This window comes from Hypanus sabinus, chromosome 28, assembly GCF_030144855.1.
Source record: "Hypanus sabinus isolate sHypSab1 chromosome 28, sHypSab1.hap1, whole genome shotgun sequence".
Taxonomy (NCBI): Eukaryota; Metazoa; Chordata; class Chondrichthyes; order Myliobatiformes; family Dasyatidae; genus Hypanus; species Hypanus sabinus.
This window is the reverse complement of record NC_082733.1, coordinates 38,406,845-38,426,985: the sequence shown is the minus strand read 5'-3', so window position 1 is coordinate 38,426,985 and position 20,141 is coordinate 38,406,845. Positions and strand designations below refer to the sequence as shown.

General features: G+C 44.1%; 1 protein-coding gene across 1 annotated transcript in view; it reads right to left on the bottom strand.

Moving 5' to 3' along the window:
- The window catches only part of itga11a (integrin, alpha 11a), a 265,485-nt gene that overhangs the window by 116,509 nt on the left and 128,835 nt on the right, over positions 1–20,141 (bottom strand). The window contains exons 3-4 of the mRNA XM_059952982.1: positions 4,559–4,668; positions 2,539–2,630 (exon numbers count right to left, since the gene is read on the bottom strand). Coding sequence (XP_059808965.1) covers positions 2,539–2,630; positions 4,559–4,668 — 202 coding nt within the window. The remainder of the gene's footprint in view (positions 1–2,538; positions 2,631–4,558; positions 4,669–20,141) is intronic.

The window sequence follows — 20,141 nt, the reverse complement described above, 5'->3', positions numbered from 1 at the left end:
CAAGTGCCCATGCTTTCTCACTTTGGGTTTATTCGCTGGAGTTGCCGCCATAAGGAGAATAACTTGAAGAAGGTCCTGAGCCCAACAACAGAAGAGAATGTGAATGAATCCATGCCACACATGATGAACTCATCCTGCCCATTGTACCTCAGCTGAATCCCCTGGAATATTTACCATGTTTCACTACACCCCGACTCTCTACAGTACTGAAACCTTTTCATCTTTGAGTATATATATCCAAGTTCCACTTTCCCCTCCTCTCAGAGAGTGTATTTCAGGTTATGACAAAGCAGTGGGTAAATCATTGCTCCTCTTCTGCCAAATGGATCACTTGCCTGGACATTTAAACACAAACTCCCTGTTTATCAATTCTCCTGCCAGTGGGAACAACTTCTACCATCTCTCTGGAAAATCGATTTTCAAACACCCTATGCATGAACACACAACTGCTCCTTCTGAAACACACAGAGACATGCAAACCACCCCCCAACAAACACACACACACACATACAACTGATCTCAGACAACTGCTCCCTCTCAAACACACACAGACATTTAAGACAACCGTCTCCCAACGACCACCACACACATGGCATGGAGGTAACTGATCTCTTGGACACAGTTGTTCCCTCACAGACACATACAAGCATTTCCTCACACTCACAGAAGGTCACACATGGACACCTCTGTCTCATACACATGCACAAATCAGTTTGCACACCAATGTTACTGTGTACACACACAAACATACATACTTACACCCACCGACCCAACTCCAACCAAGCCCACACATGCAAAACTCCCCACTCCAATCCACCGACACCAACACACACTTACTCAAGGCAGCACAGAGACGCACAATCATCAGCTAGGGTTAACACCAGTTTTAGCTGATATTAGTACAACTGGCTTCCTCTGTTGGGTTCAGGAGCCTTGACAGATTAAATAATAAATGTTGAAGAAAAATAAAGAGCAGAAAAGGATGGAAACAAATGCCCTGCATTGAAGCCAATTGGATTTTGGGAAAGATTCCTAACCACATCCGAGTGGGCCTGTTGTTAAAGGCAGCACTGGGCTGGTGCTGAGACACAGTCTGAACACAGTCCCCATTGAATGTACAGTGTGTGTTCAGCAGTGGCGAAGAGCCAGCCTGCAGCACTGGCTGTTATATTTAGCTCCCTTCTCCCTTGGGTCAGGAGACAAACAGTTCAGTTGAGGCTGAGCTCCCATTTGATTATCAAGCAACTCTTACCAGGAGCATTTTTATCGAGCCAAATCACACTCCAGCCAGTCGGGGTTTCTGGTGCTGAATTGAATGGAGTCCTGCCGAAATGTGTGCACAGCAGGGTCCAAGACTGCAATATGATCATCATCATTATGTCCCGTGTTGTATGACATCATCATTATGTGCCATGCTGTATGATGTGGGCGATCATGGTCTTTACCATGACCACAATTGTTCTTGGCAATATTTTCTACAGGATTGGTTGGCCATTGCCTTCTTCTGGGCCATGTCTTTACAGGACAAGCAACCCCAGCCATTATCAATACTCTTCAGAGATTGTCTGCCTGGCATCAGTGGTCACATAACCAGGACTTGCTCAAACGACCATCCACCACCTGCTCCCATGGTTTCACATGACCCTGATTGGGTGGGGGGCTAAGCAGGAGCTACACCTTGCCCAAGGGTGACCTGCAGGCTAGCAGAAGGAAGGAGCACCTTACACCTCCTTTAGTAGAGGTGAATCTCCATCTCGCCATCCAGTCTGATGGTGAATAGATAATGGGTTGGCATGGTAGCATTGGGATCAGTGGTGGAATTGAATTTGGGTTGCAGATGCCGTAATATCATTATGATAACTGCAATGTTATGGTGCCACCCATTCTGCATAGTCTTCCCTCAAATTGCAACCTCTGAATATTAGTCTGTCAATATAAACTCAATGGCCTCTTTATTAGGAGCCTCCTCTACCTAAAAAAATGGCCACTGAGTGCACGGCCCTGGTCTTCTGCTGCCGTAGCCCATCCACTTCAAGGTTCGACGTGTTGTGTGTTTAGCTATGCTTTTCTGAACACCACTTGTTCAAAATAATGCTTGGTTATTTGAATTACTGTCACCTACCTGTCTGCTTGAACCAGTCTGGCCATTCTCATATTAGCAAGGTGTTTTCACACACAGAGGTTTCACACACTGCCGCTCACTGGAGGTTTTTGTTGTTGTTCCACACCTTTCTCTATAAACACTAGAGACCGTTGTTCATGAAAATCCCAGGAGATCAGCAGTTTCTGAGATGCTCAAACTACCACGTCTGGCACCAACACTCATTCAACAGTCAAAGTCACTCCAATCATATTTCTTCCCCATTTTGATGTTTGGTCAGAACAGCAGCTGAACCTCTTGACCATGTCTGCATCCTTTCATGCATTGAGATGCTGCCACATGATTGGCTGATTAGATATTTGTATTAATGAGCAGGTGTGCCTAATATAGCGGCCACAGAGTGTATAACAAAGTTTTAAAAGAAACAGAGGTCTTACCACAAAGGAGTGATCCTGTGGGTTGCTGGTTAATGTCATCCCAAGGCGCATGTTATCTTTGTGCTCTGATACGTAGGGGAGAGATACCCTTCCTTGGGTGAAAAAAAAACAGCAGTAGATTAGACCAGTCCAATCCCAGCAGTGAATTACTTTAAACCAACCCTACAACTATAACTGGAGGTCATGGGTTAAGGGCGAAAGGTGTAAAGTTTAATGAGAACATGACGGGAAAGTTCTTCACTCCGAGAGATGTGAGAGTGTGGAGTGAACTGCCAGCGCAAGTGGTACATGCAAACTCAATTTCAATGCTTCTGAGAAGCTTGGACAGGCACAGTACATGGATGGCGGGGATATGGAGGGCTACGGTCCCGGGGCAGCTTGATGAGAGTGAAGGTTCAAAGGTTCATTCAATACCGAAGTATGTATGCAGTGTGTTGGTGCGTGGCCAAGTGGTTAAGGCGTTCGTCTTGGATGCTGTCCAAGTTGCATGCCATCTTGGACAATGACACCCATCCACTCCATAATGTACTGGTTAGGCACAGGAGTACGTTCAGCCAGAGACTCATTCCACCGAGATGTAACACTGAGCGTCATAGGAAGTCATTCCTGCCTGTGGCCATCAAACTTTACAACTCGTCCCTTGGAGTGTCAGAAACCCTGAGCCAATAGGCTAGTCCTGGACTTATTTCCACTTGGAATAATTTACTTATTATTATTTAATCATTTATGGTTTTATATTGCTATATTTCTACACTATTCTTGGTTGGTGTGACTGTAAAGAAACCCAATTTCCCTCAGGATCAATAAAGTATGTCTGTCTGTCTGAAGGTCGCTAGTTCGAGCCTTGGCTGAGGCTGTGTGTGTGACCTTCAGCAAGGCACTTAACCACACATTGTTTTGCGATGACACCGGTGTCAAGTTCAAAGGGTCCTAATGCCCTTCCCATTGGTGGCGTGGAGAGGGGAGGCTTGCAGCTTGGGCAACTGCCAGTCTTTCATAAAAAAACCTTGCCCAGGCTTCCCCAAGGTGCAAATCCATGGTCTATCGAGACCAACGGAGGCCTACAACGTATGCAGATAACAACTATGAGATTCATCTGTCCAGATAGCCACAGAACAAAGAACATCATGGTAGTCATTCTAAGAAAAACATCAACCGCCCCCGTACAAAAAAACCCAAATCTTGCAAGTGGCAACACGATCGTCAACCCACCCCGCGCGAGAAAAAAAAACAACCGTAACAAGGACATCAAACCCACCCCCACCCCCACATGAAGAAAAACAAATCCTGAAAATGGCAAAAACATTAAACCTCAATTCCCATGGTATGGTCTAGATGGACCAAAGGCCCTGATCCGGTGCTATGCTATGCTATGATTCTATGACTCTAACTCTGGGAAAAAGACTGTGGGTGCATTCACTCTGTCTATGTCCCACGTGATTTGATACTTCTCCACAGTGTCATATATATGTGCATTAATGCCCCATTATTTACGTAATATCCCTCTGGGCATAGTAACAGTTATAAAGTTCACAATCTAGAGAGCTGGCCTAATGATCTGACTGTGGACTTGAAATCCCAGTACAACAACAGTGGAATTTAAATTAAAATAAATAATTTCAGGGATGGATGTTGGTAACACTGGCTAAGGAACTATTGAATTGCATTGAAAACTCTTCTAGCTTTAGAGGAGGAGGTCTGGTGTCTTTGCTGCCTAGCTTCAGCATAACTTGAGACATTCAGCAATGTCATTGACTCTGAACTGCTCTTGAAAACAGTCCAGCAAAGTACTTAGCTCAAGTATCCATGCCAGTGAATGAATATGTAAATAAAAAGCTTAGTTCGGACTCCCTCCGTCACTTCAGTTGAGTCCATTTGTAATCTCAGTAAGCTGATGTCTACCTTACTTCAGGGAACCAAATCAAATGTTAGTTTATTCATTTTGAAGACGGATTTCTATTCTCAGTGCAGCTCACTCCCTTTACAGAAACAATCACCAAGGCGATGGCATATACAATACCTAAATTGAGCTTTCCACATCCGTAGCTAGTCTGGTTTTTCACTGGACACCGGTACACATCGCCGGTCTTCTGTTTTCCAACGTTGGCCCAAGGGGCACCAACGAGAAGCCTGTCGCAGAGTAGGAGAGAGGACAGGTAAATAACCAAATGTTCCTTTAGAACAGGTAGCCCACAAACAGGCCATTCACCCAATCAGCCCAGACTGTTTTGACAAAGCGTTTACAGCCTCAAATCTCTTGCCACAGATGCTGCCTGATCTGGTGTGTCTTTTCCTTCCCTTATCTTTCATGATCCACTGAGACTTCTTCCACTCTATCCATCATGTCCCGTTCAGCGTCACACTGAACCAAGCTCTGCCTTCAAAATCCTCAGTATCGCACATAAAATTCAGCAGGAACTCAAGCAGGTAAGCAGCATCTGTGGAGGGGAATTAACTGTTAACATTTCGGGCTCGGCCCCTTCATCAGGAAAGGAAGGGGGAAAAGGCTGAATAAGAAAGTGGGGGACAGGGGGAGGAAAATGATCTGGAAGGTGGTAGGTGAAGCCAGGGGAGAGGGAAGGTGGGTGGGCAGAGCAGGGGGGGATGAAGTAAGAAGCTGGGAGGTTATAGGTGGAAGAGGCAAAGGGCTGAAGAAGGAGGAATCTGATAGGAGAGGAGAGTGAACCATAAGAAAAATGGAAGGAGGAGGGGAACCAGAAGGAGGTGATGGATAGGTGAAGAGAAGGGGTAAGAGGGGAGCCAGAATGGGGAATAGGAAATGAGAGAAGGGGAAGGGGAAAATTATCAAAAGTTGGAGAAATTGATGTCTGGATGTCAGGTTGGAGTTCTTAACAGGATTGTTTTAAAATCTAATTGCAATGTTATTTTTAATTCATATCTGAGACAGAATGGGAGGTGATCCAACTTTTTGTGTGGATTTCTGGATTTCCAGCATCTGCACAATCTCTGCTATCTCTAAAAAAAATCATCCTTGTTTTTGGATCCCCCCCATGGCATGAGTATTCCCCACCTCTGCAACCCCTTAAAGCTTCAGGACCCTCTGAGTTCCCTGTAACCTCTCCCAACTCAGATAATTGAGCTGTGGGAGGGCTTGTTAAGATCAGCATTGGCCTACTTCCTGATCCCACTATCCTGATATCAACCTTCCAAGCAGCACATCTCCTCCTCTTTCCTGTTCTTTCATGGTCTACTCTCCTCTCCTTTTAGATTCCTACTTCTTCAACCCTTTACCTCTTCTCCCAATCACTTCCCAGCTTCTTACTCCACCACCTACCCATATTCCCCCTCAGCTGGTCTCCCCTATCACCTACCATCTTCTAATCCTTCCCCCCCCCACCATGCTCCATTTTCTTATTCTGGCTTCTGCCCCCTACTTTTCCAGTCCTGATGAAGGATTTCGACCCAAAATATTGACTGTTTATTTCCCTCCCCAGATGCTGCCAGGCCTGCTGAGTTCCTTCCACAATGGGTCCAAGATTTCTTGGAATTTTTCCAAGAGACTCCAGCTCCTACAGAGTCTCTTGTGCTTAATCATGGATGGGTGGACAGCGTTATTTTGTGATGAATCTTCTTTAAAAATAATATTCTTTGCTCTTTTCAACACCCTCTTGTAGGTTGGAGTGGCTGAGACCAGAAACAACTATATTTCCACTTTATTGAGCCGAAATGAATGTGCATTAATTGTTAGTGTAGCAGCTAAACTGTCAGCTTGCAATGGATTCTTTCTTTAGTTACACAGAGCTAATCCCAATGGTGCCCCTGAACGGGTGGTCAAAAGATGGCTTTGAAAGATAAGGGAATAAAGGACTGTAACAAACTGAGGCAGATCAGCCATGATCATATTCAATGGTGGGACATTCTAGAGAGGGTTGATGGCCCACTCCAGCTCCTATTGTCTTATGCTGTTATGATTTCAATATCACCAGCCCTCCCAAGAGGGTACTTCAGGGCTGGTTTTTGTCTCGGATCAGGTACTCCAATTGGTCTTAAAGAGAAGCCTTGAGCCACCTTTGTCCCCTACTCTGTCCCAGACAAGTACAGGGACCACTTCTGCCCTGGGTTCGCTGGGTTTTGCAGTCATTGTGGAAATCGCATTTTCTCCCAGGCCGAACTTGGGAGGACACCAGGACAACCCCTGACTCTACAGCTTCATCACACACTCCAGGGCTCAGTCCTTTGTAAAATTAAGGGACGTGCTTCCAAGTTAAAATTTTAAACTCTGTTTCATTGTCTCAGCCATCCCACTTCTGCACAGCTGCCTGGCTCAATAATCCCTCCAGATTCTCTGCACTCTACCTATTCTGACTTTGCTTAATCCCTGTTTCAATCTCTCAACTAATGGCAGCTCAGCTCCAAAATCTGGAATTGCCTCAACAAGCATCATATTGCTTCTTATAACCTACTTGGCCACTGTAAAGATCAGGAGCAAGGTTTAATCAATCAATCTGAGCAGTCATTTTCTTCTTTGTAAACCAAAATAAAGCACATCAACAGTAAAGAAAAAACTAAATCCAATTCAATGAGAAACTTCCATTGAAGTTTGGAGCAGTATAGCACAGAAACAGTTCCAGTGTTGTGCCAAACTAATTAACCTAGTAATTAATTGCCTAACTAAATGAATCCCTTCTGCCTACACAATGTCACCATCCCCCCATTCTCTGCTCATTCAGGAACCTATCTAAGAATCATATAAATATTATATTTACCTTGACTACCACTCCAAGCAGCACATTCCAGGCCTCACTATTCCCTGTGTAAAAAAACTCGCCCCTCACATCTCCATTGAACTTACCCTTCTCACGTCCTCTGTTACTGGGCATTAAGACCCTGAGAGAAAGATAATCTACCTGAATCTCTTATTCAAAGTGCAATCTACGTTTGTATGCGACCGTGAGATTCTTCTTCCCACATACAGCCATGAAACAAAGAAACGCCATGGAAATTACAGGTTCCGTTCACATGCTGCTGAGTAGCAGAATTATATTTGAAAGAAAAAGTAAAGGAAGTGAAAGAAGTCGCTTTGTGAACTATCTGAAGGACGTCGCCTTTGGTCGCGTTGTTCGCTGGTGCTATCTTCTTCACCTTGCTTTAAGATTTGGGAAGCACGGTAGCGCAACGTTATTACAATGCCAGTGACCTGAGTTCAATTGCACCTCTGTTTGTAGGGAGTTCGTACATTCTCCCCATGACCCCACGTGTTTGCTCCGGACACTCGCGTTCCAAGGATCTACAGATTAGTATGCTAATTGGTCATGTGGCTGCAAGTGTGCGGTGTGGGCCTCAGTGGGTCTGTTACCCTACTGCATCTCTACATGAAAATAAAATAAATAATCTTCTAATCTCCTGTCAACCTCCACTGCTCCAACGAAAACAACCCAAGTTTGTCCAGCCTCTCCCAATAGCGCATGTCCCGATCGTAACTGGGTTCTGCTGCACTGAGAACTCCCACAGGTTCCTGACTAAATGCAGTGGAGGTTGTCGCATCCCACAAATAATAGTTGCCTGGCATCTGCATCTAACGTGGAAGTTGACAGAGATACTTCCAAGGCAGATATTAGATTGCACTACCTCAGCTGTGTAAACACAGTGCAACCCAAAAGAAATAGCTCTGAGCCTTACAAAACTAACAAAGGCTTTCATTTCATTTAAATAACTTAACAAGCGTTTCCTTGTATCTCTGCGTCTGCCATCCTGCTGTGTGCACCCTGCACTGCAAATAACTTTCACCATTTGTTAGTCCTCACAGATTCCTCCACTATCTGTAATGAGCTTTTTGGGCCTGTGCAGGACACCAGAGAGCCCTGGGCTCTGAGGCTTTTAGAACACTTGAATTGGTTAATTGTTGTTTAACGAGAGTCATTAATTGTTTAGAGTTCCTTGTGTTTTCCTTGAATGACTCACTCTTTGTAATGTGGCCTCCTGGTTCTTCCTGCTTAAGCTTGTTAGGTTTATTTTGACAGGCCCAGAGATTCCGTCTTCCTAGTTTTATTTAAGTGGATGCCCAATTAGCGCTAATTGCGGGTCCATGTTTCGAGAATGTTACATCTCATGGCGTTGCTCGGCCAAGCCATCGATCTTCTGTTGGAATTCTGATTAATAAGCTCTGGTTAGCGTCTCTACATTGTAATCTGTCTTTCCTCTGCACTTGGGTCCAACACCACCTCACCACATTTTAATTTCTGTTTTTGCACTACTTATTTAATTTAACTATTTGATATACATATGAGGTGATAGGCAGGAGCTCCAGGGAGGTAGTTACCCCTAGGTTGCAGGAGACAGACAACTGAGTGCCTGTCAGAAGGGGAATTGCACAGCCAGTGCAGAGTACACCTGTGGCTGTTCCCCTCAATACTAAGTTTATAACTTTAGATACTATTGAGGAGGACGACCTACCGGTGGGAGTCACAGTGACTGACCCTCTGGAACTGAGTCTGCTGCTGTGACTCCGAAAAGCCAAGAGTTGACAAGGACTGCCGTGTTGATAGGAGATTCTTTAGTCACAGGAACAGAGACAAGGTTCTGTGGGTGTGATCGTGACAACTGCATGGTATGCTGCCTCCCTGGTGCCAGGATCAGGGATGTCTCGGGTTATCTCTGTGGCATTCTCAGGGGCGAGGGTGAGCAGCCAGAAGTCTTGGTACATATTGGTGCCAAAGTGAGGAGGTCCTGAAGAGAGATTTTAGGGAGCTAGGTAGAAAGCTGAGAAACAGGACCTCCAGGGTAGTAATCTTTAGATTGCTGCCTGTGCCACGTGTCAGTGAGGTTAAGAATAAGATGATTTGCAGGTAAACGTGTGGCTGAGAAACTGGAGCAGGGAGCAGGGGTTCAGATTTATGGATCGCTGGGGATGGTATGACCTGTACAGAAATGACGGGCTACACCCAAATCCAAGGGGGTCCAATACGCTTGCGGGCAGGTTGACTGGAGTTGTTTGGGTGGGTTTAAACTAATTTGGCAGGAGGATGGGATTATAGTGCTAAAAATGAGGAAGATGGATTACAAACAGAAGCAATATGGAGTGAGACTCTGAATAAGGAGAGACTGATGATAGGGCAAAATTACAGTCAACAGGAGTGAATTGCAATGTAAAAGTCAAACATATTTGAAATGGGTGAATACAAGACAAAAGGTGTTATATTTGAATGTACACAGTATATGGAACAAGGTTGATGAACTTGCAGCACAGTTACAGTATGGCAGGTCCTCACTGTAGGTGTCACTGAATCATAGTTGAAAGAGTATAGCTGGGAGCTTAATGTCCAAGGATACACATTGTATCAAAAGAATAGGCAGGAAGGCAGAAAGGGTGGCATGGCGCTGTTGGTAAAAAAAAATCATTAGAAAGAAGTGACATAGGGTTCGAAGTTGTTGAATCATTGCTGATAAGCTAAGGAACTGCAAAGGGAAAAAGACCCTGATGGGAGTTATATTCAGACCTCCAAACGGAAGTAAGGATGTGGTCTACACGTTTCAATGGGAGACAGAAAATTCATGCCAAAAGGACAACAGTAAAATAGTCATGGGGGATTTCAATATGCAGGTAAATTGGGAAAATCAGGTTGGTGCAGGATTCCAAGAGGGCGAATTTCTAGAGTGCCTACAAGATGGCTTTTTCGAGCAGCTCGTGGTTGAGCTCACCAGGGGACCAGCTATACTGGATTGAGTGTCTGGGCGATGAACCAGAATTGATTAAAGAGCTTAACGTAAGAGAGTTAAAGGACTTCACACCATTCGATTGGTCTCAATGAGGTCACCCCTCATTCTTCTGAATTCCAGTGAATACAGTCCCTGAGCCAATATGACAAACCGTTTAATCCTAGAATCAATTTCATGAATCTCCTTTGAACCCCCTCCAGTGGATCACGGGAGAAAGGGAAGGAGGAGGGGCACGAGGTGGAGATGATCTGCAGCTGAGAAGAGGTTAGATGGAACCAACATGGGGAAATGAAGAAGGAGAAGGGAGGTAAGTTACCAGAAGGAGAAATTGATGTTGATACCATCAGTTTGAAGGCTACCCAGATGGAACATGAGATATTGCTCCTCCAACCTGACAGTGGTCTCGTCACAGCAGTAGAGGAGGCCATGGACCAACTTATTGGAATAGGAATGGGGATTGAAATGGTTGCCACTGGGATATCCTATTTTTTGTGAATGGAGCCAAGGTTCTCGACAAAGTAGAACACCAACCTACGTCTTGTTTCACCGATATAGAGACAGCCTCATCGGGAGCATCAGATACAGTGATGACCCCAGCAGATTCACAGGTGAAGTATTGCCTCACTTGGAAGGAATGGAGATGAGGGAGGAGGTGAATATGAACAGGTGTAACACTTCCAACTGATACTAGTCAACAGATGTAGGGTGACTGATAGAGCATGTACTGTATGCTCTTCGGCCCCAAAGTCGTGCCTTCCTTTTAACCTACTCTAAAGTCAATACAACTCTTTCCTCCCATGAGCCCATAACCCTCCATTTTCCTTTCATCCAATCTAAGAATATCTTAAATATCCCCAGTACATCAACCGCCACCACCAACGCCAGCAGTGTATCCCAGGCATTTACTATTCTCTGTATGAAAGAGAAAAACCTCTGAATCTTCTCTAAACTTTCCTCCACTCACCCCAAGACTATATCCTCTGATATCGGTCAATGCCAGTTACAAGGTTCTGGGGGAGTGGGATTCAAACCGGGCCTTAGCAACATTCCAGTGGGATTAAGCACTTCATGCTTCTGCCAGAATCAAAATTCCATTGCAGCCTCCCACGAGTAAGCCTTCTGGGAATATAGTGCTGTCTGGAGTCAGTGGTATTTGAGAACTCCTCTTCAGTGCTGCTCAGTAGAGTTCATAGAGTTCAAAGTTAAATTAAATAACTGGTGCAAAAAGAGAAAATAAAGTAGCGAGATAGTGTTCCTGTATTCAATGTCCATTCAGAAATCGGATGGTAAAGGGGAAGAAGCTATTCTGAATTGTTGAGCGTGTGCTTTCAGACTCCTGTACCTTCTCCCTGATGGTAGCAATGAGAAGAGGTCATGTCCTGGGTGATGGGGGTCCTGAATGATGGATGCCCCCTTTTTGAGGCATTGCTCCTTGAAGATGTCCTAGATGCTGGGGAGACCCGTGCTCACAATGGAGCTGACTGAGTTCACAACTTTCTACTGCTTTTTCTGATCCTGCGCAGTGCTCTTCCCCGCTCCGCTCCCCAATACCAGACAGTGATGCAGCCAGTTTGATTGCTCTCCATTTCAGAGGTTACTTCTCACTATTTCTATTGTTCAGGCCGATTGAATTCAGGTAGGTAAAACCTGAAACACGGCCATCACCATCCAGCTGACTTCTCTGATAACTGGCAAGGTAACCGGAGGGAATGGCTGCAGTGAGTTGCACTGGCGTACACATGCTGAAAGGGAGATGCAAGCACCTTTTAAAGGGGAATTGGATAAACATAGAGAGATAGAGTTATACAGCACTGAAACAGGCCCTTCGGCCCAACTGGTCCATGCTGACTAAGATGGCCCTTCCAAGCTGGACTCATTTGCCAGCCCAAAACTTTCAGAATCAGAGTCAGGTTTAATATCACTGGCATATGTCATGAAATTTGTTAATTTAGTGGCAGCAGTACAATGCAATACATGATATAGAAAAACATTGCTGTAAGTATATATGTATATTATATAGTTAAATTAAAATAGTGCAACAACATAAAAATTAGTGAGGTAGTGTTTGTGAGTTCAACGTCCATTTCAGAATCGTATGGCAGAGGGGAAGAATCTGTTCCCGAATCGCTGAGTGTGTGCCTTTAAGCTTCTGTACCTCCATTCTGATGGTAACAACGAGAAGGTATGTCCTGGGTTAGTAATGCACACCACCTTTTTGAGGCACCTCTCCTTGAAGATGAAGTGGACACTACAGAGGCTAGTACCCATGATTGGGCTGACCAATTTTACAACTTTCTGTAGATTCTGTCGATCCTGTGTAGTAGCCTGCACCCCTCCTCCCCACATACCAGACAGTGATGCAGCATATCAGAAACCTTCTAAGCCCTTTTCAATCCACATACCTGTCCAAATGTCTTTAGAAAGTTCTGCTGTATCTGCCTCATTCGCTTCTGGCCGTTCATTCTACATTGATGCAAATCTTTGTGTGGAAAAGCTTCCCTTGCAAGTTCCTATTAAAGCTTTCAGTTGATCTGGGCTTTCACCAGATTTACAATTACATCAGATTGTCATTTCTCCAGTATTCATCCCTGTAGCGTTTCTGAGCCGGACTACCAATGCCAGCTTCAATTTGTTCCAGTTATACATTTGTTTGTGCTGCAACTGTGGATGGGCTCATCAGGAACGGAACTGGACGTTCTCCCATGGGATTCCTGCTTCCAGGAAGATGTGGGTTTTATCTGAGCAGCTTAGGCTGGATTCCAGACCCCAGATATGAAATATCAGTGTCTAACCCAGCCATTGGCTGGCCTCCAGTTCATGCACTTTCATCCTTGTGCATTTTAAAGAGTGGTTTGGGCCAATCACCCTTGATTGGTAATTGTGCTGGATTTCCTGTCCTGGGTTAGAGAGCTGTATAACCCACGGTGGGTGGGTGGGTTGGAAGGAGGGAGGAACAGGGCTTGCTTTGGTGGTGTTGTTCTATTACTTGCTAGCTTTTGGTTTGATGCGATCAGTGGGTATGCCATGTCAGCATCAGAGTGTGAGTGGACACTTGCGGACTGTCCCCAGCACATCCACGGATGTGTTGGTTATTAACACAAATGACATATGCTTCCATGTTCAATCGTTCGTTATGTGTCGCGTGATATGACATGGGCGATCATGGTCGCTCTGTGACCATTATTGTTCTTGGTGAATGTTTCTACAGAAGTGGCTTGCCATTGCCTTTTTCTGGGCAGTGTCTTTACAAGACCGATGACTCCAGCCATTATCAATACTCTTCAGAGATTGTCTGCCTGGTGTCAGTGGTTGCATAACCAGGACTTGTGATACATACCAGCTGCTCATATGACTGTCCACCACCTGCTCCCATGGCGTCACGTAACCCTGATCAGAGATGGGGGGGGGGCTAAACAGGTGCTACACCTTGCCCAAGGGGTGACCTGCAGGCTAGCGGAGGGAAGGAGCGCCTTATACCTCCTTTGGCAGAGACGAATCTCCATTCCACAACCCATTCATCATGTGTACGTTTCCATGTACACTTGATAAATAAACTTGAAACTTGAATCCTGAGAAGGAACCCAGTCTGTCTGTGTTTGGCTGTAAAGTACCACAGGGTCAATATGGCACTGTCATGGATCAGCTCTGTACAGAACATCTGCTTAGCTCCACTAACTACCCAAGACTTATCCAAACATTCACCAACCACCACCTCACACTAATTAGAGGAATATTCATACTAGACACAGTGCAGCAGTTAAGTATATTGTTTATGCACAAGCTGTCCTTTTAACTTTCCACCCCCGTTTGGAACTGTGACTGGCTCAGGTTTCACGTACATTACTGGGGGGGGGGGGGGAATGCTTTTTATCAACCCTTCACTTCCGTTTTCTCATGACAGTACAATTGTCTGAGTGCTGGGTAACAGTTATCAACGGAAAGAATTCTCCAAGAAAATAGAAAGAAGACACTCGTGGTTCTTGGCAACTCTTGCGTGCTTGAGATTCCCTTATCGGGAGCACAAATCAGGCTTGTAGTGGAATTTGGCTGCAATTAAAAGCTGGTGGTGGTGGTGGGTGGTGGGGGTAGAGTGAACCTTCGTTCAAAATCCACGTTGCATTCTCTCACACAGACTGTGCTGTGAGAGGATGGAGCAGGAACACCGTAAATTCTCCGAGTGAAGAATGGCAAAGTTGGTGGATTTAAAAAGGAGAACAACAATGAAGAGCTACAGCACTGCATGCTGTGAAGGTTGGAAGGATTAGGACTTTAGTTAAAGATGCTTATCAAGTATTAACTTTATTCACCATATAGATTTACATGTATTAGGAATTTGCTAAGGTGTGTTGGTTTGAGAAAAACATGCATCAAAAAACAACGTTCAACAATTTTATAGAATAAACAATTATATGAAAAATAATGCAACACACACAAAATGCTGGTGGAACGCAGCAGGTCAGACAGCATCTATAGGGACAAGTGCTGTTGATGTTTTGGGCCAAGACCCTTCGTCAGGAAAAATAATGTTAGCGATTAAAACACAGATATGGAAAAAGTGTGCATAAATACCAGCATGTATTTAAAACGTTAGCAATATTATCATTATGTGCTGTGTCTGCATGACGTAGGTGGTCAAGGTCTATGACCATGATTAGTCTTGGCAATTTTTTATGCCGAAGTGGTTTGCCATTGACTTCTGGGTAGTGTTTTATAAGATGGGTGACCCCAGCCATTATCAATACTCTTCAGAGATCATCTGCTTGGCGTTATTGGTCACGTAACCAGGATTTGTGATGTGCACCAGCTGCTCATATGACCATCCACCACCCGCTCCCATGATTTCACGTGACCCTGATCAGGGATAGGGGGATCTAAACAGGTGCTACACCTTGCCCAAAGGGTGACTTTCAGGCTAGCAGAGGGAAGGAGTGCTTTACACCTCCTTTGATAGAGACATATCTCCATCCCAAGCAGTATTATAGAAAGTGGTTTAAAATGTTTACAGTGCAGTACAGTGACTGAGGTAACAGGTGGAGGAGGGATTGGGTAAAAAGAATGGTTGATCAGATTAACTGCCTGGGGGAAGACACTTCTAAAATGGCATAAAGTTTCTCATTTATTAGCCCTATAGCGTGTCATAAAGTGTGCTGACAATATCGGAACCCAAATGCGGAGGAAAGACAGACTCCAATGTAGAGATGGTGATGAGAGTTTATTCATAATAATTCCAAAAGAACATTGGTGACTTGGCTGAGTGACAAGGTGAGAAGTAACATTCTCAAAACGAGGATCCTGCGATTAGCACTAATCGGGTGTCCACTTAAATAATGCAAGTAACAAGGAATCCCCGAGTCTATCAAAATAAATTTAACAAGTTTAAACAGAAAGCACCAGGAGACTACATTACAAAGAGTGAGGCTACGTCCACACTAGACTGGATAAATACGTTACTAAAGCTTTTTCTCTTCGTTTTGATGCTCCGTCCACACTGAAGCAGCGTTTTCCTCCCCCAAAAATGGAGCTTTTCTAAAATGCCGTCCAGAGTGTGTAAATCGGGCAGAGTAAATTGGGCAGAGTAATGTGGACGGGGTAACTGGATATTTTTAAAAATGCTGTCATGACGTACCAGAACAGATAGTGGCACTTCATTGTTTTCTTGAACACAACCTCCACATAACTCAACAATTTCAGAACAGACGGCAACGAGATTGAAGCCAGAAGAGTTAGAAATGTACTCACCAAATACTTTGACCCATAACTTACTGAATAAATAAGTATACTAACTTTGCCCTGTCTTCTGTCCTTGCTTGTATGAAGGTGGTTTACCCATTTATGCAAGTACTTCTCTGACAATAGATGCGTAACAGCCTAATGTAACATTGTATGAAAATGCAAGACACTGATGCAGACATGTTTTATACATTTAACAAGGTGCTTTATTAATGCAACAGAGTGAGTCAATTTTTCAATGTTTGTCGTCAGCCGGGTCATTCTGTCTGTGAACTCCCTGTCAGTTGCCTCCATATGCTCCAGTATTTGTGTTTTTTAAAAAAAGTTTTAAGTCCTCCTGCGCGAGAGCCAACAGCTGTCCATTGTTTGGCAATTTCCTTTTAAGTTTTTCTAGTCTGTAACTGCACAAACACGCACATTCACAGCGAGATTCGACACCAAACCTGTCGCTTGTTTTCTGTAAATGTGTCTTGCACATGCCCAATTGGAGGATATTCGCTCAAATACCCATTATAATGTGGACGGAGGTATTTTCAAAAATGCTTGGTGTGGACGCCTATTGTTTTTACGCAAAACCGGCGTTTTCAAAATTATCCGGTCTAGTGTGGACGTAGCCTGAGACACTTGAGAAAAGCACAAGGAATGGTAAATGATTAATGATACTCGTAAGACAACGATTAACCAATTCAGATACTCTAAACACCTTGGAGCCCAATGCTCTCTGCTCTCCACACAGGCCTGAAGAGCTCATTACATAGCACTTTCCTGAAAAGGGCTTTAGGTAATGGCAGTTTTCAGGGTGGGATACAAGTCCTGTGGTGATGGTAGACTGTGGCGAATGATCTTTTCTGCTGGCCTGACAGATCACTGTAGTTTTTGTGTACTGTGAGAGGACAGCTGCACAAAACCAGACAGTGATGGCTGATCTGAGGATGCAGTGCCGAATTGCACCAGTACGTTCTGGGGAAGATGGAATTTTATGAACTGCCACAAGAAGCACACCCGTTACCAAGCTATTTTGTTCATATGGCTCTCCCACATGAGGTCCTCCGAAACGTTGGTGCCCAGGAGCCTGAATGTTGAAACAATGCTGACTGTAGCGTAGTTGATGATGAGTGGGTGAAAAGGAGTCAATATGCATTCAATTGGAGAGCTGCTAGGGGTGGTGGTAGAGGCAGTTACATTATGGGCATTTCAGAGACTCGTAATTCTACCCAAGACAGATGGACGATAGAAAAATGGAGAGCTATGTAGGAGGGAAGGGTTTGATTAATCTTACAGTAGGTTAACTGGTCGGTACAATATTATAGGCCGATGTTCTATTTCTAGTGTTATTGATTATTTCATATTATTGGATCAAAATCCAACACTATCTCCAAAGATTGGAGCTTCTGATAAGAAAGTTGCTATAAAACTTTTGTCATGGAAACACCACCTGAGGTCAGATGCTCTGCTGGGACTGAACTGGCTTATTTATTTATTATTTTAGATCTATAGCCTGGTAACAGGCCCTTCTGGCCCAAAGAGCCCTCGCTACCCAATTACACCCATGTGACCAATTAACCTGATAACCCATATGGCTTTGGAAAGGGAGGAAGCTGATACGGTCATGGGGAGAATGTACCAGCTGCTTATAAACAATGGCAGAATTGAACCCAGGTTGCTGACATGGTGATAACATCACACTAACCCTATACTACATTGCTGCCCCTCGCATCTCATGGCGTGTGCAATGAAACAGCAGGAAGGGTGTGAGGGAACGCTGTTGATTGTGGAAGGAGCAGCAACTGCATTTAATTGAATAATCAGAATCATAATCAGATTTAATGTCACCAGCATACGCCGTGAAATTTGGCAGCAGTACAATGATAATAGAGAGATGAAAAGAAAATGGAATTACACTAAGTATATATATAAATAAAATAGTTAACTTATAAGTGGTGACAAAACAGGAAATAAGTAATGAATTGGTGTTCACCGGTTCAATGTCCGTTCCAAATCGAATGACAGAGAAGTTGTTCCTGAATCATTGAGCGTGTGCCTTCACACCTCTGTACCTCCTCTCTGATGGCAACAGTGAGACGAGGGCATGTCCTCAGTGATGAATGCCACCTTTCTGAGGCATCACTCCTTGAAGATGTTCTGGATACTATGGAAGTGAGTGCCCATGACGGAGCTGACTAATTTTACAACTCTCTGCAGAGTGTGAGGCAGCCAGCTAGAATGCTCTCCATGGTATGTCTGTAGAAATTTGCAAGTGTTTTTGCTGACATACCAAATCTCCTCAAACTCTGAATGAAATAAACATCAGGCTGTTTCCTTTTCCATTTACTTGACTTTAACAATGGTTTCTATATCCCCTCCTGAATCCTAGTTCCATTGAAGTCCTTGAAATAGAACACAGTGGTGATGATACCAGTCCTTGCTATCACATGTTTGTCTGTTGACAGCTATTGAGTAAATCCAAAGTTTGTCAACAGTGAAGACACAGGAGGGGAAAAGTTCAATGCCTCTTTTACAGCTTCAGAGAAATGAAGTCTCCAGTGAGGAAAAAGGCACACATTCTTGTTTAGAGAACAGATCAAGGATTATTGCAACAGAGTTGGGTTGGAGAATTCCAGCTGAAGCAAGAGCAGTGATAAGTACTGGACGTGAATGTGTCAAGTTGGCTAACCAAAGGACAATACTTCCAGCCCAAGGCTTGCACAGGTTCCTGGAATTTGGAAGGAGACTGGATCACATGTTATTGTTGCTCAAGGAAATACCAGTGAATCAAATTAAGCTTGGAATGGTGGGATTACTTTGTTATTTAGGAATAAAAACTGGTTCTTTGAACTGTGATCTGTTAGAGATGTCCCCTCAAAAATTAGGGACAGCACAGTAGCAGAATGGTGTATAGTGGCAGCGTTTTTGTTCAATTCCCGCTGCTGTCTGTGAAGAGTTTGTACATTTGCCCCATAACTATGTGGGTTTCTCTGGGCGCACCAGTTTCCTCCCACATTAGCACTACAGCTAGTAAGTTGTGGGCATGCTTTGCTGGTAACAGAAGCATGGTGACACTTGTGGGCTGCCTGAAGTACTTCTCAGACTGTGTCAGCCATTGATGCAAGCAATGCATTGCAATGTATGTTTTGATGTTTCGATGTGACAAATAAAGTTCATCTTGATTGCTTTGTGTCTATGTGTATTCATATATGATATATGCATTTATTTAATAATGAAAAAGTGTTTGGATTTAAATTCATGCCATCATGAGATATAGTCATCTATTGTAACTTTAAATATATAATTTGCCTCAATGTCTTTCCAGTTTATAACTTCACAAGAATCTAAACTGGTAAACAGCTGTGTTAAAAAGGCATACGATATACAGTAAACATCACTGATAAATTTAGTGCACTCACAAAGGAAAATTAAGCTCAAAGTTTTTCCAGAACAAGTAATTTTCCTCACAAAGTGAAGCCATATGTTGTACATTCCTAGGCTGACCCCAGTCCTGGGCTTGCATTGTTGAAAGTGCCTCATGACCCACAGGATCTCAGGCTGACGTGGCAGGAGATGGTGACTGGGGTGGAAGTGACAGCCACCAATGTAAGGACTTCCAGGTTACCTTGCGTCGTTAAGTCTCACTGGTGCTCCTGGATTATGGGCTTTGATCTTGGTTTCCATATTAAAAGGAAACCAAACTAGGGCCTTCTAAGGCATTAGTTGGACTGCACTTCGAGTATTGTGAACAGTTTTGGGACATTTATCTATGAAAGGATATGCTGCCATTGGAGAAGGCCCAGAGAAAGGTCACAAGAATGATCCCAGGAATTAAAAGGTTAACGTACGAGGAGGGTTTGATATCTCTGGGGCTGTACTCGCTGGAATTCAGAAAAATGAGGGAGGTTCTCAGTAAAACCCACAGAATATTGAAAGGACTAGATAGTGCGGATGTTTCAAATGCAGGACCTCAGACAAAAGGAAGTGCCTTTACAGCAGGGATGAAATGGGATTTCTTCAGCCAGAAAATGGTGAATCTGTGGAATTCATTGCAATAGACAGCTGTGGAAGCCAAATATATTTAAAGCAGAAGTTGATAAGTTTTTGATAAATTGTGTGCTGGGGCAGCAGGCTGAGGGCAGCAGACACCAACAGAATCAACAGACTCATTCGTAAGGCCAGCGATGTTGTGGGGGTGGAACTGGACTCTC